This window comes from Vanellus vanellus (genome assembly GCF_965231255.1).
Source record: "Vanellus vanellus genome assembly, chromosome: 2".
In the NCBI taxonomy this organism is placed as follows: Eukaryota; Metazoa; Chordata; class Aves; order Charadriiformes; family Charadriidae; genus Vanellus; species Vanellus vanellus.
The window spans coordinates 19238426-19262029 of record NC_138906.1 but is presented as its reverse complement, the minus strand read 5'-3'; the positions used below and the strand labels follow the sequence as shown (position 1 = coordinate 19262029).

General features: G+C 42.4%; 1 protein-coding gene across 1 annotated transcript in view; it reads left to right on the top strand.

Moving 5' to 3' along the window:
- GAD2 (glutamate decarboxylase 2) overlaps positions 1-23604 on the top strand; it is a gene marked incomplete at its 3' end in the record, with an annotated part of 41077 nt that overhangs the window by 14615 nt on the left and 2858 nt on the right. The window contains exons 8-14 of the mRNA XM_082479011.1: positions 8157-8236; positions 12215-12269; positions 13686-13802; positions 14935-14999; positions 18884-18962; positions 20656-20805; positions 22598-22705. Coding sequence (XP_082335137.1) covers positions 8157-8236; positions 12215-12269; positions 13686-13802; positions 14935-14999; positions 18884-18962; positions 20656-20805; positions 22598-22705 — 654 coding nt within the window. The remainder of the gene's footprint in view (positions 1-8156; positions 8237-12214; positions 12270-13685; positions 13803-14934; positions 15000-18883; positions 18963-20655; positions 20806-22597; positions 22706-23604) is intronic.

The following is a 23604-nucleotide window of genomic DNA, read 5'->3' as shown; positions in this document are numbered from 1 at the left end:
ATTTGCAACCTACATTAGGTGCCTAAATAGGTTATGTGACTATTCTAACCATTCTAACCTGTGCTGTTCAGTAGGATGATGACTTATCTCCCACTCTGCTTCTTTTTATTTCTATTTCACCAGTGATGGTGAAGTACACTATAACTGCTCGGGTCAGTCTCAGCCCAGGTATAATTTTCCTGAGATGCAGTTGCACTCAGGACTTAATTCAATCCTCTGTATACACCAGTGCATCATCAGCGGTTCTTTCATCTGCACTGGTGCGGGAGGAGAGTGATGTCCTTCAGGGCAGCTGTTCTGGACTGCATGTGATGCAAGAGACTGACTCAGAGGGGTAAAAGTGATGGATGCCAGTTGTAAAAACCTATTTTAGTCTATTGTTTCAAACACGATGAAAAATCTAAGATGAAGACCTCCTCCTATGTCTCAGTGCATCAGCTTTAGGCTGCTGTGAGTGTTCAGCTGAGCACATCCCTATTTCAGTGTGGAGAAAGCAGCTGAAAGGGAGAGCTGCCTTCTCAGAATATTTTAGTTGATCCATTTGTCTACAAGGCAAGTCCTGTGGAATTTTAACCCATTCCCTGTTGTGATTTTGACCTGGCCAACTAGCACTTTCCTCAACAGCATCCAACAGTAGCTGGGAATAGCATGGAGCAGGGATCACCCCTAGCAGGCGGAAAGGACAAAGTCATCTTACCCTGAGCAGGAAAGGGGTGCAGAAGGGAGAAGTTTAGCTGTAGAGAACTAGTTGGGTTCAGGTTACAAAACAGCCTTTGGCCTTTTTATTGGTAGTATAAAAGTAGCTTAAGAGACTTGCAGCTTTTCTGTGGACTTGATGTTTAATTAGGGGCTCTACGGACTCAATCCACAGTTCAGAGAATGAAAAAAAGGCTGGGCATAATTGGAAAGACGTAGAGATTTCTTCATCTCCTCTGTTCTCCAACCCAGCAAGACTGTGCTCATGTAGTCCACAACATCTTTCCTTGTTTCCCACCCCTCTAGCACTCCTCTAAGGAGGAACATCTTGTCAGGTGCTCACTAAGGAAACAGCAATACAACTCCTGTCATAGTTTTGGAAACGAAAATGCAGAGTAAGAACCGGCAGATGATTGAGTCTGATCTGACAGTAAGGGACCTCTTCATCCAGTTAGAGACCTGAGGGGACACAGAGGCTCTCTCTGCCTCTGGCATCCTCCATCTGCACTGCTCTTGGGGTGAACTAGCTCCTGCCCGAGGCTTCGCTGGGAGTGCAGCTCCAGCATGCACTGATGGTGAAGGGAGGGTGTGTTGGCTGCTCAGGTGTAAGGGGTCAGGACTGTAGACAGCCGGGCATACTTGGAGGGACCTCATCCTCTGGGGGAGCACTGGGAGTGCCTGTGAGGTGGCTTGTTTGCAGTGGTAGGGGAGCACCCTCACAGCAGTAGTGCGTGCAGCATCCACACAGCAACTACATCGGAGGCAGTTTGCAATAAATCACTGCTTCAGCTTCTTGCACGCTGATTTTCCCCTTGTGGACAAGCCCCATTACTTGCAGGGAATACGGCCAACTACACCGATAGCTGTGGGAGAAGAGTGGCTTTGGCAAAGTTTTTGTCTGAACAGTTCCTGAAACCTAATGTGGAGGTTCTTGGTGCTGAGGCAGAAGGAAATTAAAAAGCCACTTCTGTCTCAACACAGACAGCTCAATAGCCCTCCATTTCGCACAGCTTATGAAAGATTTTGGTTTGGTTTCTGTGTAGGATGAAAAGCTGACCTCTAGTCCCAGCACTTCCAAGGCACTTAGTGTTGCCCTCTGGCCGGGCAACTTATGAGACAGTTTGCCAGACTGTCACCTGCAAGAAGCAGTCAAATGGTGACCTGTGTAGTGGGGCTTCCAGGGAAAGATTTGAGGAGCCTGGAGATGATGTTTTCCATTTGGTAGCATAAATTGAGAAGCTGTAAATTACACTTCTGAGCATACTTCTGAGTAAGTAGGGAGTAGTTTTGTTTCTACCTAGGGAAACTAAAAATCAAACTAATGGATTCACACATTCTTTCTTTGCATTACCTAATGCATAATAACTAGAAAAGTATTTTTGGTGGTACTTGAAGCCAGGGAGAAACAGTGAAAATTTGGTCTTACTTGAGGAGCAACTTAATTTAAGTAACACCATTCAAATCAAAGTAAAACCATTTTCCAGAAAAATAGTGCTCTAGGGCAGCCATCCCGAAGGAGACATTCGTCATTTGGGTCTAATCCTTCATCTGGTCAATATCTGGTGAGTTTTACAGTGCCATAGGATACTCCTGAACTCAGCACATTTCTTATCCACAGAAAATGCTGTGAAACTGTCCACACTGGAAAAAAAAAGTGAGTCTTGCTGGTTTAGAAAAGTAGTATGAAGTTATATTTTTCAAAAATGCAAAAGATGGAAATATTAGTATGTTGTGCAGAAACATTAATATATTCATTTCTCTCCTGATATTAACAAATAATGTTTAAAACTGAATAGCAGCAGCTAAAGGAAACAATAGCAAACATATATATCATTACAGTGTATTTAAAAATGTGATGGGACACAGTATATTCTCTTTGTAGATAATTGAAGGAAAGGCTGTAGCTTACAATTAGATGTTAAAGATGGGATTCATGTCACTTAACTTTAATCACCTAAAGTGTAAACATTTAATCTAAGTTAGTCTATACAGTTTTTATAGCCAATAAAAAGAGCAAGATCTGCAGAAGACAACTCATCCTAGTCTAAAATGCGTTCCAAAGCTTCGGGGATGAGGTGTCTTCTGGAGGTACCCTTGCTTCCCTGCTATTGAGGGAGACCGAATAGCAAGCCTAGGCCAGCCACGCGTTTTCAGATGATTAAAATTAAGAGAGAAGTAGCCCAGCCTACACATCCAGGGATGCCACATTGTTTAAAGCCCAGGAGAGGTGGAGAGGAAAGCATGTTCACCTCCTTTGCTGGTGTGTGGCTGATGGGGTGAAGCTGGAGGTCCAGGTCTGCCAGTCAATAGGCTGCCAGCGACCAAACCTGCAGACCTCGGAGAGGTTTCGGCTGCTGGATGGTTCGACTTGCTCAGCATTTGGGAACTCGCTGCTGATGAGCTCCTTCCACAAAGCCTGTGCCACTCTGGATTTATGTGAGCAGGGAGCAACTGCAATCTGAAAAACCAGCCATGGCCTTTGGGGCTCACGGCAGGAGGATGGTTCTTCCTGACAGTTTCAGCCATGCCAGATCATAAGCAATTAATTTAGCAAGCTATAAAAATAGAAGCATCTGTATATTGAAGCACTGCTCATTTAAGATAACAATGCCGTATTTTTCAGCATCATAACATTTTAAATTATCTAATTCTTCCTTTTTTGAAAAGACCTGTTCATTTTTGCACCCGTAATAAATTTACAGTGTGTTTTTACTTTACAAAGCTAACTACAAAAGTATGGCTATCAGGCAAACTAACTTATTCCTGACAGCATTTGAAATTTTAGACAAAGGGAAGATTCCCCAGGCTCAAAATCACCATTTTTTTTTCCTGACCAACGATACACTTTTGTCACTAATATTGACCAATAATCTATGCCTTCTGCTTCACCATTGAAATTTAACCACATTTATTTTCAGAGGCAAATTGAGGGTCATCTCTATGGGGATGTATTTGTACTCTTCCATGCACCCTTTTGCAGTGCAGCGCTGCAGGAAGGGAGGGAGGGAGAAGGCCGCAGTGACAACCCACTCCTACCTGTGCGTCCTCCTGTCTCCGGCAAGCAGAGGACGGTGGTGAATCTTTGGACCTTCCAGCTTCTCCTGTCCTGGTTTTCACCGCAGGACTGGCATCAGGCAGTCTGCCCCGTCCTCCGTTTTTGACCCTGGTTCACCCACCGTAAGATTTCAGATCTGCACAACTCCTACACGGCTGTGTCGTGAAAGATGGTGTTCAAGCTCATTTCCCTGTGTGGCCAAACAGTCTGTAGCCCCCGCATTCCCGAAGGGGTCGCAGTTCCTTCTTCCCCGTTAGCCCAGCTGAATCTGTCAATAGTTCTGTCTAACCAGTCTTATTTCTGCAACAATTCCTTCTCTTTGACCTTTATATTTTTCTGTGTTTATCTTTATATTTCACAGGCAACCAAATTTTCAGCACCAGTCCTGGAATATTAAAACAAAGTTTAGTATTCATCACCATTAGGAAAGTTTTCTTTGCTCTTAAAACTATATTTTTTCCATTTTCACTTTCATCCTGGTTCTTATAGAGCCGCTCAGGCAGTTGGAGTAATTCCTCTGATGTTACCCTGAGACACGAAAACATAACAGCAGTCATAGATCTGTGACCGTATACACAGATTGAGCAATTTCATATTCAAAGTTTGTTTAGAAATTGTAATTGCATTTGCCCTCTGTGCACAGAATTCTATATTTCTTCCCAATTTATCCCTAAACCTGTTTTGGTTCCTGACTGCTGAATTCCCTTCGGTCTGTAAAAAGCCTTCAGGCAACTGAGCTATCAGCACTACATTCATTTTTTTCCCCCCAATGCTCTTTTAGCAGTGCCGTGAGACTTCTCAATGAGGCAGCCGAGTTTGGCCATATTCCAGTGGATGCCTTTGAGCACATGGGCTTAATTTTCTTCCTCATAGTAAACCATTCAAATCTGTATTTTCTTTTTTAAGGCACTTCGAATAGTTCCATTTTCTATTAGAAAACCAAATTGCAATAGTAAATCTATTTTAACTAGTATGGAATAAGGAGCAAAATTAATCAATGTAATGTCATTGACTCAAAACCCAGTGAAATGTATCTGTGACTCTTCACTCCTACATCTCTAGCTGTATTTATATATTACACTACCTAGTATGTGCACATCAGTTTGTGTCATACATGAATACATGAACAGATCAATTTTTTTTAAGTATATACATTCAATTCCAGCTTCACATAGCACCTCAATGAACTGTCATTATGCTGGCAATATTCTAGCTCTGTTTCAGTTTTTGTAAAGTTCAAAGATGTCTTCCTGAACTTGGCAATTTTTGTAAGCCTCCTGATGCCGGTAGACTCCTCATGGCCTCTTCTCCTCCCTGTTCTCATAAAGTTGCATTGCCGCACCGTGGGGCTCAGGGGGACCCCAAAGGCTGGGAAGAGACTTCAGTATCTTCCATGTACAGAGGTTTGTGGATTGGTCACAGTCCAAGCCTTAATCTGCAATGCTTTTGTGCTTGGGAAGAGTCCACTGACTAAGCTGATGAAGCTTGTGGAAATGTATTTGTTCAAAAATTCAGTTTCATAAAGTAAAGAACATGCCATGAAGAATATCAGTGTGATGCTGAGCAGACCTGTGACGTTCATTGTGTAAATACTTCGTAGCATCTTGTGACCCTGACTAGAAAAACAGCAGGGCAAACTCCCTATCTAATCTTAGCAAACCACTAACCTGGGGTTTTAATAGGCTAGACAATAACAGTGTGTTAAAATCTAACATCTACCGGTTTCCAAAGTGATAATGTCTGCAGGTGCTATGCACTCTGCACTCACAGACAGCAGATATCACAGGGCTTGGTCTGCAGGGAAGGGGTAGAAATCTCCTTACCTGATGTCGTTCAGTACCCACTCCAAACCAGCAACCCTCATGCTGGATGAATCCTTCCCTGGAGGTGCCTGTTCCCTCCAGAATGCGGAGGGAGTTTACTTGATGACTTAAGCCTGATCAGACTAGCTGCAGTGAACCCAGTCTAATTCAAGAAAACACTTTAAGCACAGGCACAAATTCCTTGTTGCTCATCTAAACACATGGGTATATGTTTCGTTTGATCATCAGCTTGTGCGAAAGTCAGTCTGACATGCATGTGTTTACATTTCAGAATGTACTTAGTTCAGGGGCTTAGGGTGGTTTGCTGTATTAGGTCCTTAAGAGCTGATTTTAAGTCTGGGCAACACGGTCAGTGGCTGCTCAGTACACATTGTTTGTATACTGCAGGCATGTCCCATGGGGGAAAGCTATACCAACCCACTGCATTAAAAAAAAATAATTAATGTAGTATAAAAAATACCATTTACCTGAAGAAGTGTTTTCAAATTGTCCATGTCTCATTATCCATGGCCCAGCAATGTGCCCTTGTTGCCAAAAAGGCCAATGGAATCCTGGGCTGCATAGGGAAGAGTGTGGCCAGTAGGTCGAAGGAGGTCATTCTCCCCTTCTACTCTGCACTGGTGAGGCCACAACTGGAATACTGTGTCCAGTTTTGGGCTCCCCAGTTCAGGAGGGACAGGGAACTGCGGGAGCGAGTCCAGCGAAGGGCAACTAAGATGATTAAGGGATTGGAGCATCTCCCTTATGAGGAAAGGCTGAGAGAGCTGGGACTCTTTAGCCTGGAGAAGAGAAGGCTGAGGGGAGACCTTATTATGGCGTACAAGTATCTAAAGGGTGAGTTGAAGGAGGATGGAGCCAGGCTCTTTTCAATGGTTCCAAGTGACAGGACGAGGGGTAACGGGCACAAATTAGAACACAGGAAGTTCCGTTCAAATACACGGAAACACTTCTTTACGGTGAGGGTGACAGAGCACTGGCACAGGCTGCCCAGGGAGGTTGTGGAGTCCCCTTCTCTGGAGATTTTCAAGACACGCCTGGATGCAATCCTGAGTAATGTGCTCTGGGCAATCCTGCTTTAGCAGGGGAGTTGGACTAGATGATCTCTAGAGGTCCCTTCCAACTCTGAAACTCCGTGATGTGTTATCAGTGAATCAGGGCTCAAGAGCTATCTGAACTTCTTCCAAAAGTCTGAATATTGAAAAAGTCCATGGACATCATGAAAACTTGAAGCATTCCAGCCAAAATGGTGAGATACAGGCATATGACTACAGGAGTTTGGAGTGGAAACTCTTATGTGACCTTAACCATCACAGTCAGGACTCAATGAAAACTACCCCCCGAGCAATTTTTACAACAGAGGGTTTGGTTTTTTTACTTGTTAACTTGAAGGTACAAGTTGCAGTTCTACTCTTCTTCCTGTCTCTTTCATAAAGTTGGTTTAGAATGGATTTTCATTTCTCAAAGTGTTCATTATGTACAGAGCCCTCTAGTGTGCAGTGAAATCCCACTGACTTCATGGCCTTTAAGTGAAGCAGACGTGTAACCATCATGTCCATCTCTTTCCCTACAGCTCCCTGCTGCTTGCATTACCATTGAAGCAAACAGTCCCTTGACAAAGTAATAGTGATTACTTCTCTGCTTTGTGGTCTTCTGCAGACTATATGTCTGTCTTCTTTAACGTCGTGGACACCTAAAGAGCCCTTTTAGATTTGTATGTCCTTGATCTTTTTCGTAGCGCTACATCCTAAGCTTATGGTGCTGTAGTATATGTAAAGAATTTCCATTTTTTTAAAGTTTAATAATCTGTAGTTAAAATTACTTTGGACGATATTGTTACAGCTGGTTTTGAGTTAATACAAAATCAGATTCTTGGTGGTATAATTTGATGTAAAACTACTTCATTATCATAATCACCAGGATTTAAATTAGAATTATAAACCAATGCTGGCTCAGTCCTATGAGCTAGAGAAAATTAGTCTGACTTGCACTCCAGTATATAACTTCCACATTTTATTCTGTACGTACAGATTAACTAATAGTCTTACTAATAGCCCAGTTCTGATTTTAAACTGCAGTAGCTCTATTTATTAATGGGAGTTATTACTAGCTTTCACTGGCATGAGATCACAATTAGGCTTCCTATCTTAATTTCTCTCAGTATATTGTTTGGCCAGAAGTTACATAGCAGAAGCACATCACTCTGGATGCCACAAACTAAATGAATTCTCTAGGAGAGGATTTCTTGTTTCAGTAAATCAAGTTCATAGCTGAATCCATACAAGTAATAGAAGCTGCAGGTATGCATCAAGGACAGCATTTGGGTCCATCATCAGCCACAGTTGTGTATTTAATGTTCCAGGAGTAAATCCAGATTAGAGTGATTGCCGTTTCTCTAATTGACTGTAGTGACCTCAAATACAAAGCCTCAACTTACAGTGATCAGTTTCCAAAAAGTCTATGAATAGAGTTACTGCCTGTGTGGGACTACTTGCTGAAGGGCTTGCAAGAGTGTAGTGTTTTATATTAAATTGGATAAGAAATAATAATAAAAATAATAAATAATAACAAATGTATTTTTTCAGAGTCACTTTTCTGTGAAGAAAGGAGCTGCAGCCTTGGGTATTGGTACAGATAGCGTGATTCTGATAAGATGTGATGAAAGGTAAGTAAAGATGCCAAATACAGCTCTTTTTAATGGTACATAGAGGAGGATCATGAGGTGCTCAGCTCACACAGAGCATGTAAGATGCAGTGAACAGTTGGTGTAATTCATTGTAGTACTATCATCTCCAGCAACTTTACACTAATTTATGCCACTTGAGGAACTGGCTCTGTCAGTAGCTTCTTTACAAGTCAGTTTTTGGAGCTCATAAAAAATCTTAAAGTTCCCTTCCTCGGGGTTTTCTGATACTTCTTTTTCTTTGATCCTGAAGTGAAACAAAGTATTGAAGTAGCAATCATTCTTTACATATTCTGCTAAGAAATGAGGGAGAAGTTTGTTTTGGTCAAAATGGAACATTTAGATACTCTCACAGTTTCATCCATTAAAATGAGCTGAAGCGGGCCATTTAAAGGAATGAAATATTGAGGCGCATTTGCTGATGTAGTTCTATAACTTCATGACCCCACCATCTTTCTCATCCTGACTACATTCCCGCAGTTTCCTTGATGGGGACACACTTTCAATGGGATGTGCAGAGAATCGTCTTGGCAGCATTGTGGGGGGCATACGCCAAGGAGGGAGGTGGCCCATGGAAAGGAGGAGCACAGCAGGCACCTAACCTACCGGTCTCATAGGCACTACAAAACTGCTGGTAGATAACTTCTTGTTTAACTCACCCAACTAAAAGATTTTGATTCTCTATGGAAAACAAAGGTATATGAACAAAATCAATATGTTTTGATGAAGATTTTCAATTTTAGGGAAAACAAACTTTCTATGGGACAAAAATTAATAGAACAGTCCTTATTCATTCTGCAGAGCATCTTTTCAATAGAAAATGCTCTTACTGTAAGTCCCAAACATCAGATTGTGATAAGGTATTGAATTATTTATGGCTCTAGCATAAGTGGAAGGTTTTACTGCTATCAAAATACTCTGCTCCCACATTAAAAGAAGAGCACCAACTAAGCAATTTACAGTGCTAATCACAGCGCCTGCATATTGACTTACGGACTTATTATCTCTTTATTAACAAAAGACTGAGCACTCCTTGAAGAGGAATTAATGACAACATCAACACAACCAACACACATCAAAATAAACCTCCAATTATTTCTATCCACTAAAGGCAGATGTGGATCAATGAAGTCGTGTCTTCCTTTTCTTATTGCGCAAATTCAGTGTGATGATTTTCTGTGGAGACCACAATGCTTACCCTACCCACACTGAAGCAAACAGCAGGATTACTGCGTCTCACCAAATCCCAGCAGATACCACCAGGACAATGCGGGCTGTTTGCACAGGATGTGGGCTGCTGTGGTGGAGAGGACCCTCTGTGAAGATGTGGACCTGTGGGAGGGTGAGGGAGCGCCACTAGATCTTTTTGATGTTTCCAGCATGGCCGAGCACACTTCTTGGTGGCTCATCCTGACTCACACCCACCAAGTTTGCCTGGTTTTGCTGTATCATGGAACAATATGAATGTGTGGTGAATTTCAAGCCAGGAAAACATGTAGAAAATCACGTTCTGGGTCATGCCTGAGACTGGATGACCATACATTTCCATTGCCTCTTTTACTACCACACAGACATATTGGTAGCAGTAGTGTATTACTTGCAGGTTTGGGGTCATAATGCTTCAGTATGGTGTGGCAGCAGTGAAGATTGTGTTCAGGTGTGGGTAATACGAGAAGATTTTGATACTAACACTCGTTCTATCTTCAATGTCCTTTTGCTGCTGAGTCTCTCCTGTCTCCGCCAGTAGCCCTCCTGCCTTTGATGCAGCCTCGCACATCTCGTGTAAGGTCCTGCCCCATTGTCTGGGTGTGATGTGTCTAAGGAGCAGCCTGTTGTTTTGCAATGCATTTTAAGTCTTGCGGGTCCTCTGAGGTGATAACCCATGAAAATGCTGTGCAAGTAAGCAGTGCTGTTGACTAGATTTGGAGTGGGGGGTTATGTGCTCCAACATGTGTTCGCACACGTGGAGAGGGACTTTTTACAAAGGCACTTAGTGATAGGATGAGGGGTAATGGCTTCAAACTGGAAGAGGGTAGATTTAGATTAGATATTGGGAAGAATTTTTTCACTGTGAGTGTGGGGAGGCACTGGAATACATCGCCCAGGGAAGTTGTGGATGCCTCATGCCTGGAGGTGTTTAAGGCCGGGCTGGATGGGGCTTTGAGTACCCTGGTCTAGTGGAAGGTGTCCCTGCCCATGGCAGGGAGGTGGGAACTAGATGATATTTAAGGTCCCTTCCAACCTAAACCATCCTGTGATTCTGTACTCAAAGCCAACCTACTGCTTGCTCCTTGGTAAAGCTTGTCATTGCTTGGACATTGTACTCTCCTGCCCATGAATTCCTGTGCATACTCAACATGACCAGGAGCCGGATAATCACTTGCCTTGGTAAAAAAACGTTGGCAATGCAGGTGTCTGCCCAGCTTTGTGGGTTTTTTCTGTGCATGAGCTCAGTAAATTAGAAGCCATTGAAGACCAACATCTAAACTATGTTTGGAGAAAGGACTTATTGCCTTCCTTTGGCATGTTTTTTTCTTTTCTTTATTCCTCCAATGGTCCTAGAAACACTTTTTGAAGAAAAGACAACTGCTTTTCTCCGAACATGTACATGTAACTGGGGGAACTCACAGTGAGTTGAATACTCTTTAGACCTTGAACTTCTGCAAGAAAAATTTGGGCTAATTTTTAGGCTTCGTAGAGCTTTTTGTTTTCAGTTCCTTTAGTGTTTTGAATAAGTAAAATACAGGACAGGTTTTGCAAAAAACTCAGCAGTACAAACCCATTTCTGCTGAAATAATGACTGCCTTATTGTGAGCTGTGTAAGGATGAAAGCTTGAAAAACCTGGCAGTATCTTGTTACAAGACATTAATACATTTTTTTATTTACATTCATCTAAATGTCATGAAAACATGTTTTAAATGCAAAACCAAAACTAAACCTAATTGTTTTGTTTCCCTTAAACTGCTGGTTTGAGCTTTAGTAAAGGTTCTTTCTCTATAGCAACAGGAAATCAGTGCTTAATGAAAGAAAAAATGTGTCCAACTGTACTGAGAACTGAGAAAGTCTTAAAAAAAATAATCTAAATGGACAATAGGCAAAGCCAGTGAAGACTTTATTCCTGTCATGTGAGGAGCTGCCATGTTTGTATTGCTGTTATGCATACTGTCTCTTCTTAGATAGCCTTGCTTGTGGCTAAAGCAAAGAAAACCTAAACCTCAGTATTCAGTATCAGCATTGTTTTATCTTGCGCCTAATTAATTTACAGGGTTTTGTAAATTAGCCTTCAAGCCTTATACCACTGTGTCTGAATCTCAGGTAAATGGTTCGTACCAAAGATGTTGCAAATACAATATACAGTCAATACAAAGGGCCTGACAGTGCCTTTAATGAGTCCAGGCTGGTAACTTCTTTTCATACCCTGCTTCAAGCAAATACGAACATGTAATGCACCAAACCGTGAAACCGTCGCCCTGAAATGAGTTCATCCCTCAGATGGGAACACAGAGACAACTGCTTACACCAGAGCTGAGTTGCGCTGCTCAAGGCTGTGCAGCTCAGCTGGCATTTTCTGTGCCTGCTGAAAGGGGACCACAGGGTTTGACACCCAGTGAGCTTCTTAGGTCCCTGGGCTGAGTGTCCCCCTGGGAGTCTGGCACGTATTCCCAGGGCTGTAACGTCAACCAGGACCAGGAGGCACCATGGAGCAGGATCAGCCTTTAATGGGGGTGGCCACAGAGATAACTTCTCTCAGTTACCATCACCATTTTGATGCAAACTGGTTGACATAATTAGGGTGAAAACTCAGGCTAATGGTCAGTCTTTCTGTGCTTTTCCATGCTGCGTAAGCCTTGGGCAAAAAAGTAACTTTGTTCCTTATTTGGGTTTCCTATTAAGTGAAGAAGTAACAGCAAGAGCTGATTTCAAGATCAAGTTTCTGATATAACTCTCTCTTGCTCCAGAGGGAAAATGATCCCATCAGACCTTGAAAGAAGAATTCTTGAAGCCAAACAAAAAGTAAGTTTACTGGCTTTGCTGCTTCCAAAAAAGAAAAAAAAAAAAAACAAACAACCAAGAGTGATACAGCTAGTTGGTTTGCTTTCCTTGGTAAAACAAAACAGGCTCGTCCATTAACTTTTGATTTATTTCTCAGAAATGTAGCATGGCAATTAGTGAGGCAAGAGTTGCTGCGAAAATAGGTTTCGAGCTACTTTATAATCTCGATGAGCTATTTGCCTTTTTTTTATATGTTGTTCTGCATAACATCCTCCTTTTTTTGTATTATCAGCCTATGGTGTGGGACAAAAACTGAGTAATCGTTGGGGGAATTTGTGTATATTTTAATGCATTGAAAATATTCCTCATAGACTCTCCAAATCAATGGAAGATAAACTAAAATCCACACATCTCTAAAAGTGCACTGCTTTTGTATGTGTTCATTAACAGAAGCTAGTATTAAAACATCAGACGAAAGTATGGAATGAACTCAGCCCTGTGCCTTCAACAACATATATGTAAATAGTTGTTAGACATACAGCATTCAAAGCTCATTAACACGAATCCTCATTAAAAGCTCACTTTTTCTAAGAAAAGGAGATAAAAATAAGGCAAAAAGATAACAGACTGCCACTTAAACCTACTGACCATTGCAGAAGGAAGTTTAGACCTTGTTGATAGTTTACACCCCAGTTTTGCAAAAAATGTCGCCGCTCTTTACCTTTGTCGCTCTGAGTACTGCTTAAGAAATCAACGGAACTACAAATGAGTTTGAAATGAAACACTGGTATAAATTATGGCAGGCCCAAGACCTCATAGCGCAAAAGCCATGTGATGGACAGTGAGTGCTCCTCTGTGTGGCATGGCATTTGTCAGGGGGAATCCAAGAGATGGTCCCTGGCCTCCGTGGAGATCGCTGTCTCCCGCTCCGCAGGAGGGATGGGGCTGGAGGTGAGCTCCACACCTCCCCTGTGCACTGCCCCCAGAAGACACCCCCAGACAAGATGCTCCCACTGACAGGACTGGGCCACCAGTTCAGACGCTCGTTGGGATAATTATAATACAGCCCAGGACACAGCGCACCAGCGGTATTTCTTGCACTGTGGTGCCTGTGTGGGCATTGTTTTACACGACACCATGAAGAGCAGAGCCTTTTGTTCAGGCAGGTGGTGTGGAGCGGAATTGTTCTTTTGAGCCCTTACCTGCCTCATGCATCATCCTCATAAATGGAGGGTGCTGGTTTGGAAGTTTGCTGCCACCTTAAGGTAGAAACTATAATACCACTAGCGTCTGAGTGAGGAGAAAACCGATGTAATGTAGTAGGGATGTCCTCTAGGAGACACTTCTGGGCTCACTGTGGAGGGACCACAAGAGGAGTTGGGGCTGCGGAGGCTGCATCACTCAGACCTTGCCAAATGCCTCTGTGCTTTCTTGCAGGGATTTGTTCCTTTTCTGGTGAGTGCCACAGCTGGGACAACAGTGTACGGGGCTTTTGATCCTCTCATAGCTATTGCAGATATCTGCAAGAAGTACAAAATCTGGATGCACGTGGATGTAAGTATTATCTTATGGGGAGAGGGGGGGCGGGGGGCTGGATTACAAGGTGTATTGGCATTAATTTATTCATTCTGGACCGTGTCTTCTTGCACAAAACCTATTGTATTTCCTCCCTGTAATTAAGTCTGACATCCAAGCACTGACTTCCCACTCTGCTGAAAGGCTCAGGTCAGGTTATCATTTTAGGAGCTGTGACTGTGCAGTACTTTGAGCAACTGGGACACTTAAGATGACCTAGTTTGAGTGCTTTTGGCCTTCAGCTTTATCTCCGAATGCCATTAGTACAAGAAATACGTAAGAACCATACTGAGCACTGGCTCAGCTTCTGCAGCAGCTGCAAAATAAATACATAAGAAGGCTACATTTGTCTGGAATAAAGTACCGCAAATTGCTGAACAGGTTAATGCAAATGCTAGAGAAATTTATCAGATTGGCTACTTAGCTTTATCTGGGCTTTTGCCAATAAATCTTTCTGAAGGATCATCTTTCAGCCCTAGAATAGCTTTTGTGTCATTTTTGCAAATCCTTTCTCCAAAAACCCTTGGTAATTGAATTTCCGTAGGTCTGGGTGTCTTGCTTTTGGATTGCTGTGGCAGCCAAAATCAGGCCAATTCCAAGAAAGAATTCGTATTTACCTTAAACTACTTCTCAGTCAGATGAAACGCCTGCTTGCCCCAGAGCTCTGTGAGCGAAAGCAAATGAGTAGGGGGCAAGCAGTAGTGGTGTGGAATATGATGAAAACTCACCAGAGCAGCCGAGATCCCGGTCTGGTTTGTTATCATCACTTAGACACTAAAAGAGTAAAAGCAGCTTATCCAGGAGCAGCTCTGCAACTCATTAATTACAGCGCGGGGCAGCGCAATGTGTCAGTGTCGGAGGCGGCGGGGAGGGAGGGGTTCGCAGACGATAAGGGTGGGCACTCAGATCCTGGGCTGTAAACCGCTGCTTCCAAATAACTGGAAGAAAATTGTTAGCACAGATAATGCCTCAGGCCCCATCTGCCCGGTCATTTTGGAACGTGCCACATCAGCAAGAAAAAAGAAAGGCCCCCAAACTGATGTGAACGCACAGCTGTCATCGCAGAGAGATGCAGAGCTCTCTGATAAAGATAATGTGTCTTGCCTTCTAGGGAGCGTGGGGTGGTGGGCTCCTGATGTCAAGAAAACACAAATGGAAGTTAAATGGCGTTGAAAGGTATGATTTATTAATGTTAATTAAACACATTTATTAAATGCATTTTAATACACTTGTGATTACTATAGCAATGTCTATAAATACAAATAAAAATCAATGTTGTCCTCAAGATACAGTGTGAAGAAATCATGTCCTTCCAGTTGAAATAGCATTGCTAAGGGCCTTTGTTGAATGCTGCAGTACTGTGACGCTTTGTTTTTCAGTACAAACAGCAGACATTTCTTGTCTGCATTTTCATTCCTTCCAGCATACATTTGCATCTCCAAAGTGGTTTCTGCAGCATCCTCTGATACAGTGTCCAACATGGATTTGTAATTGCATTTCTCTAAGAAATTAATCTTGGAGGTCTTGGATGCTGAAGTCTTAAGTAAGGACACACATGCAGTTTGGACCGGTGTCCTGGCAGCCAGTGACCACTGCTCTGTCACTTCTGGAGAGAACATCCTCCAGGCTGTGTTAGTGACTTCTCAGTAAATCTGTGCCTGGATGTACACAGTTGTAGTCACGAGGTCATGAACATTGCACATACACACAAATGAATGAGTGATGCCAGTCCAGTTCAGAGTCTGGAAAGACTGAACTTAAGCTTACAAATAGCTCCTTATTCAGAAACTTTTAGTTAAGGTGTGGAACTCCTTGCCATGGTGTGTTAAGATTTACCTGTGTTCGAGGGTAGACAGGCAAAAACCATTCGGGACTTCTGTGAGCCACAAATGACAGGGGGCTCAGAGGATATTGGGAGGAAGGCTGTATATGCTTGCCCTGTTTTATATTCTTCTCGGGCACCAATTTCGGCCACTTGTAAGAGACAGTATACTGGGCTAGATGGAGTCACTCTCACATTTGTGTGTTTTCTGAAGCTGATGCTGTTCGAGAGTAAATTATTACTCCCTTCTGCCTTTTTTATCTAAATCGAATTGGTGTTCCTTGCCAGTTAAAATTACAAACAACTTCCTCATCCTGTTCCTGAAGATTAGGATGATACCTTGATGATTCAGTTCCTTCCTCACACATTTCACTTGCAAAATTTGGAAAGCAGCCAATAATTCTATGAGTTCAATTTAGTTAAGACTGCCTCCAGCACTCCAGACTTACATATTGTGCATTAGAAGGACGTACATCCAAATATCCAGCAAGTTAGAAAAATCTACCCAGTTGCCCTTGAGGACAGAGTATGAGAAAAAGAGTTTGCATCCCAAATTGCTGTCCAAATTCTGCTGGAACGAGAAGTTCAGGTTGAATCTCTATTGGACAATTTTCCAAATAATGTGCTTTCAATCCGGAACTCCACAGGATTTTATCTAGTGCTTTGATAAGCACCATCTTCATCCGTTTGGCAATGAAGTAATGAAATTTTTCATTTCCAGTGCTGTTCCACTGCTTGATGGACAGTGGCTTGTTACAGTTTGTCCATATGTCAAATATGAGACCTTTAGAGCAGACTTACTAGACCCAACTTTTATGGACATTCCTGTTTTATGGTAGATATTCGAGTACAACTCAGCCATTACAGGTCTGGATAGAAGAGAACTGGAGCTGGTACTCATGTTTGATAGGGGAGGACGATACAAGGAGGGAGCATTAAATGGAGCACTCAGTGCTCTGAGTACTTCCATCCTTCTGGTAACAGGCAGTCCAGCAAAAATAGTCCTGTCAAAGGCAGGAGGAGTTGCAGGACCATCCTTACCGCTCCCTCCAGTCCCCACCTGTCAGATTTCAAGCTGCTCCAAGGCACCCAGAAAGAAGCATGTCCCCTGGTGTCTGGGGCAGATAGGTCTGGCCGCCATCAGGAGTTTCAGTCTGGTGTCCCTCTCCCAGAGGCTCAGGTGGAGGGTGACGGCTATGTGAGAAAAGCATGTTTGCAGCTGAGTGAGCACTCCCATACAGGGTCTGGGCATCCTTCCCGGAGCTGCCACTAGTCAGTGAGTGCACCTCTGTGTTTTTTTAATGATGGCTGAGGACCAGATTCTGCCAGTCTTGAATCTCTCCTGTCATCTATTTGAAATCGCCAAAGGAAATCTTTTCCTCTTTTTTTCTTTCTGTCTGTGACTCACAGCCAAAAAAATCAGAGGTGCTTCATGCTCAGTTATTTGGGCAAATGTGAGATGCTTTAAAAAAACGTCTGTGGATTCATGTAGCATTTTTCCTTCACTGTTTGTCTCAGCAATTTCTTCAAGCACATATTGATGGCTGAAGCCCAGAATAACTGATAACAAATGAAAAATGGTGGATAATTATTTTACATAATTAATTTTTTTCTGTGTGCAATTGGGATGTAATTGGGGAAATAAAATTACCTCAGTGTAAATTAAATGTTTTAGGTAGATAATTAACATCTGGCTGTTGTCAGTAAATAATCCTTTTGCTTGAGAAAACCCATACCACTACTATTGCCTCGAAGTCTTTTAAAGAATTTCTGGCTGATTTTGCCTAAGCGCAGATAAAAATTAAAAAGTATCATTTCAAAGGAAATTCATAGACCTGAATGCATGTTCAGAATCATTAGCTTTGGTGTTGTAATCAGATGACTGACTTTGAGCTGATTAAAAGCTGCCAAATACTGAAAAAGCTAAGCCAAGTGGCCAGATGTTGCCTGTGGAAGACTGTTCCCTACAGGATTTGCATCAGGCACTTGCGCAGTCCCATTTAAATAGCAAAGAACAGAGCACAGAAGTGCTACATGGTGTCCATGTCAAGTTTGGAGTTGCCTACTTTGAAGGAGTGGAAGCAATTTGGCAGGAAGTGATAAGAACATGCATAAACCTGTAGCGCTGTCTCCAAATCCTACAAAGGAAAATAATGCCAGATTCCAACATGCTCATCTCTGATCACAGAAATGTTACCTGCGAGTGTGTCCTTGGTGCTTTTTACGTGCCCCCGTTGGCTGATTTATACCAATTTATACCGTCAAAACTCAAATCATTGCACGACACAAAGTCCTGTGCACTATGCATCCTTAACGGCCTGCCAAGTAGGATGCAAATGTATACATTTATTGGCTAATCATCATATGTAATAATAGTAATTAACAAATAGCCAGTCAAGCGTAATACAAAATTAAAATAATAAATAACTGGACGGTCTTCCACTCAGCCCTTGCTGCAGTCGCAAATGTCTCATCTCTGGGCTGTATTGTGGCAGTGCCCTGTTTTTTCACAAGATTTGGGCTGGCAGCTATTATTGCAGTGAACGTGTCCTGAAGGGAGGCACGATGAGACTCTTTTGTGGAAGGGAGGATCAGTTCTATGTTTATTACTGTGGTGATTTTGGACTGAGTCCTCCGGTTGTGTGAGTTGTCATAGCCGAGCTACAATTAAGGAGCTATGAAAATTTACCATCAGCAGAGCAATGAGAAAAATTACTTTGAGCCAGGATTTCCAAGTTACTCAGAGACTGAGAGGTACCCAGAAGTTTTTACTCAGGAATTTTCAAACATGCTTATGTGAGCTACTTAATAAAATCGTACTGAAACTGGAATCAATGGGAGGGAATAAGCTAGTTTGCCAGCTTCCCATCTGCAGCTTTAATCATCTGTGTGCCTTTAGAAAGTTCATCAGTCAGATGGGTGCTTTTAGGAAGTTTGCCCTATGTTTATGAAGTATGGATGAGTCCCCAGAAAGTTTAATACTGATTAAGTTCAGTGGATAGAGCAATTATCCTGTGGTAAGTTGCCAGAATTGTCATTCAAAAACCAACTAGAGTGGATTAGGTCCCCTATGAAGGCATTGCTTTCCTAATATCAGCCATGATTGCTTTCAGTTTTGCTTGCTCAGAAAAAGGTGTGCATTGCTATGTGTTCGTTCTTATTCTTGTTATTACTAAATGTCTCCTTCGTTTCACCACCACTGTACAATGTCTGAGTTTTATGCGGTTTGCTGTCCCAGGGCCAATTCGGTGACCTGGAACCCTCACAAGATGATGGGCGTCCCACTGCAGTGTTCAGCCCTGCTAGTAAGAGAAGAGGTATGTCCCAGTATACTCACTTCTCTGATCCTTTCTGATATTTTGCTTCTGAAAATCCTGGATGTTTTCTTCATAAGTGGGTCATAGCTAATATTTGCTAATGTGATGAGGATTAGAAAAGAAACTGAGAAATAGACCTCTAGTCACGTGCTGAGGCTGTGAGTGCAAAAGGAATTAAAGTAGCTGTATAGTAGAAATGATAGATCCAATTAATGGCAATGTCTTTACAGCGTTTTGTGTCCATAATTAAGTTTGTGGGTGCATAACTGTAACCCAGCTAGTTTCTGTGCAACATAAAATGTAACTGTAGACAAACTCTAGTCCTTTTAGGATGAATGGTATGGTATATATGCAACATGACATTTGGTCCAGAATCTAAGCATCATTACATTTTCTAGACTTTTATGATATTTCAGCCCAGCTCTGATCCATACGTCCGCTTTGGGGCGCATGGATATAAAAGGGGAAGACTAAGTTCACTTGGAATAAAAAGTAGACGTTTCGTTTAGCACTAGAATTTGAATTACCCTTCAAGCCTGCAATTTTCATATAACCCTCAGTTATATGGACAGCTGCTATACAACCACCACTTCCTAGACCAGCTATCAAAAAGCTGGTTTCTGTTTTGCTAACAGCTGTACAACAGATTGTTTACAAAGTGATTGCACTTAGGAGGAGAGGAGCTGACTTTTATTTGCCCTCTGGGTCAGTTCCCCAAGACAAATCCTGCCTGGTTGAAGTCAGTACCATCCTTGACCTCTAGTGAGAACAGATGGCTCAGATTAAGAGAAAGCCAATTTTTTTTCCCTCTCATTTTACTATCTCAGTTTTGAGTTACACATAAAGATTAGACTTGGTGATAAACAGCCAAGTTTTGATTCTTCTTGGACTGGAAATTGCCGTTTTAGGCAACAGCCCTAAGGTATACCTTAAACTCGGTTGAGGACTTAACTAGAGCCAGAACATGACTCTCTGCACTTCACTTAAAAATCTAAAAAGGAAACCTCATGCTTTCATGATCCAGGTTTCTTCACCTTGTTGGCTCCTGGCCCTCCCACAAAGCTGCCTCTCAAAATGGTATCTTGCAGCTCAGAAATAGCTCGAGCTGGCTGTTTAAAGGCCTTATGCTCTTCTGTCTTTTCAAGGCTTTTGGTAGCACTTAAGCATCCAATCTGCAGCTGAGGGCTTTGCAGAAAAGAATTGTGCCTACAAAGAAAGAAAACAATGAAAATCAGAATTTGAGAGACCAAAGCAATTAGAAAAGTGGTGTGATATTATTTAGATTAGTCACCAAATTGCCTCGGTCTGAGTCAACCAGAAAAAAGCCTTCCAAGGAAAAGAGGAAAAGGAACCAGAACAAGGAATAAAAAGCGAGATCCAAAAATGAACTTGATCATAATGATGCTAGGAAGCACAATGTCCAGCTTTTTTTTTTTTTAAATGCCTTGGCTCTGGGAGCAGATTACACATTGCTGGGTCAAGTACCAAGGTGTCCAGAGCACTGAATGGGATATGGAAAATGTATTCCACTGAGCAATTAAGTCTGGTTTTATCCTTTTTCTTGATCTTCCTTTTACACTTGGACACATGTGCCACTGCATTTTGGTGTTGGTCATTTCTCGCCCAAAGCAATCTTCAAAACAGTAGTCACATCTGTGCCAACATCACTTTTTTGTGTCTTTGTTTCCATAAGGGATTGATGCAGAGCTGCAATCAAATGCATGCTTCCTACCTCTTTCAACAAGACAAGCACTACGACCTGTCTTATGACACAGGAGACAAGGCTTTGCAATGTGGGCGGCATGTTGATGTCTTCAAGCTATGGCTGATGTGGAGGGCAAAGGTAGGACTGCCTGCAATATATTTGTTTGTATTAAAATAACGCGCACCAGACACAGGGTTTTTTTTCTGTAATCATCATTTTAGAGAATATCTGACCCGAATTTCCCATATATAACATGAAAGAAAGAACATTATTATTTTCTGGGATTTTATAGTCTTTAACAATTTATCTTCAAAGCAGCACACGTGACTTTGAAACCTAAACTTCATGGCTTTGCATAGCATTTGCTTTGTGTAACAGTAGGAGTCTAACAGCATAAATCATATACCTAAGAATGTTGTTACAAAGATTTCTGGAAATAAAAAGATGTTTTAATGACATTCAGAAATGAAACACGGCAAATCAAGACCGGAATACCTCATTTCATTGCATGCAATAGATACAAAGTCATCTTTTGAAGGAGTGGAGGAAGACTCATCAAAATCTGTTCTCTGAGAAATCTGAAAACACCAGTTCTAATGATTAATTCATCTGTATTTGTTGAATGTTGCTAAATAAGTTATTCCATATATTAATCCAATCTATTCCATCAAGCTGCCTCAGTTTTTTTCAGAGGAGATGACATCACTGTTTTCATTTCCAGAAATCCTGAAAGATCCTCATGTGCTTCATTAAAACTCTGCAAACAATTCTGAGACAGACATCAAATGTAGCTGGAGATGTGGGAGTCTGTAAAGGAGGATGCAAGTTTCTGTGGTCGCAATAGCTGTTGTGCTAACTGGGGTCTCCAGAGTGGCAGGCAGTTTTAGCCACATGTCTCTCTTTAATTCCAAGCCTTTCTCCTGGGGCTGTGCTAGCCCCACCCTGTTTTGAAATCTCTATACACAGAGGGATAATGACATGGGCTATTAAGTCAGTTCTGCACTGCCAGAACAGATTTAGCAAGGACATGCATCCATTACTCAGAGACATTTCTTCTTCTAAACCCCATTTTTTCAATATGCCCTGTACTGCTTTTTCTCTTCTCACACTCCACTTGTAATATTAACATTACAAAATAGGATGTGTGTTTCTTAAACAGTTTATCTATTCCAGCTGTTTATTCCCCTTCCTCCCTCATAAAGCTGGATCTTTTGTTTGTGGCATCACAGCTGGTGATTGCAGGAACAATTATGATGTCACAGAGAGAGGATTATGACTTCTGCCAGAGAAGAAAAAGCAGGATTTGCTGCAGCTCTTAAAAACACAGCTTCTGAGTTTATATGGTGTCAATTAGAAAAGAAGAGAGAAAAACACTACAGAGGCAGGGCAGCATCTAAACAAAATGTGCATTTTCACAGGCATCAGGCCAGGCTCTAAAAGTGTATCTGCCCATTCTGTGTTTAACTAAAAAATAAAAATTATTCTTGGCAAAGCTCCAAACACATCACCTCTGGAAGATTAAAATCCCCTATTCTGAAAATAGCAGGAGACTCCCCATGTCTGGAACTCAGCACCTTCTAGAGACCTTCCTCTGTGCCAGCCCAGGCTGCCTAAACTTGTGCTCAGCCTCTCTGTAAAATCTACCGAAGAGGGCACCCTTCATTGGAGGTGTCAGCGATATTTTGCCGAGAACCAAGCTAGTTCTTGGTGCTTATTTTGCAGAGGTGGCTGTAGGGGAGTCAGTGGCAAGAGCTAAAGACAAATGAGAAAGTGTCCTTCATCTCATAGAATGAGATCCTTAATCTGTCCCACAGAGAATTCTGAGAGGTGACTGGTGCTGGTGCTTTGGCAAGTGCTGCACGGTCCTTTCGCTGGTTTGGTTCACAGAACAGATAGTCACGTAACGTTTTTTATCCTTTTGTCTCTAAAGGGAACAACAGGATTTGAAGCACAAATTGATAAGTGCTTGGAACTTGCAGAGTACCTATACAATAAAATAAAGAACAGAGAAGGGTATGAAATGGTGTTCGATGGAAAGGTATGTATTGCAACTTCTTCTTCCCAGCTGGTCAACAGCACTTGCCTTAGTCACCTATTGGGGTGCTACCAACAGGTCAAACCAACAACACATGACAGAAAGCAGTGTCTTGTGTAACAAAACCTGTTGTTGTGCCAATATCTCTCTTCCTCATGGGATCCAGGCAGAAGGGAGATGAGGCAGTTGTGCATAAGATTCCAGATTGCAGTTTCACCCTGCTGAAACTAAACACTGGCATCTCGGGCTAACACAGCACACACACAATTAGAACCAGCTCTTAAATAATAAAAACAAGTTGTGGTTTCCTAATGGGAGGGTCTGTTATGAGTGGGCAGTTACAGTACCCTATGCAACTCTGAAAGGATGGTTGTGCAAAACAGTTTTATCAGCATCCTCAAGTGGGCAGTCACAAGGGACCTGAGCTGACCTGGGAAAGCCATTGGCACTGCAGTCCCTGCAGCGCTGGGGTGCAGTACAGTGGGGCAGGGGCTCATAGAATCACAGAATCATCTAAGTTGGAAGGGACCTTTAAGATCATCGAGTCCAACCATCAACCTGACACTGCCAAAACCACCACTAAACCATGTCCCTAAGCACCACATCTACACGTCTTTTAAATACCTCCAGGGACGGTGACTCCACCCTTCTCTGGGCAGCCTATTCCAATGTTTGATAACCCTGACAGTGAAGAAATTTTTCCTAATATCCAACCTAAACCTCCTCTGGTGCAACTTGAGGCCATTTCCTCTTGTCCTATCGCTTGTTACTTGGGAGAAAAGACCAACCCCCACCTGGCTACAACCTCCTTTCAGGTAGTTGCAGAGAGCGATAAGGTCTCCCCTCAGCCTCCTTTTCTCCAGGCTAAACAACCCCAGTTCCCTCAGCCGCTCCTTGTAAGA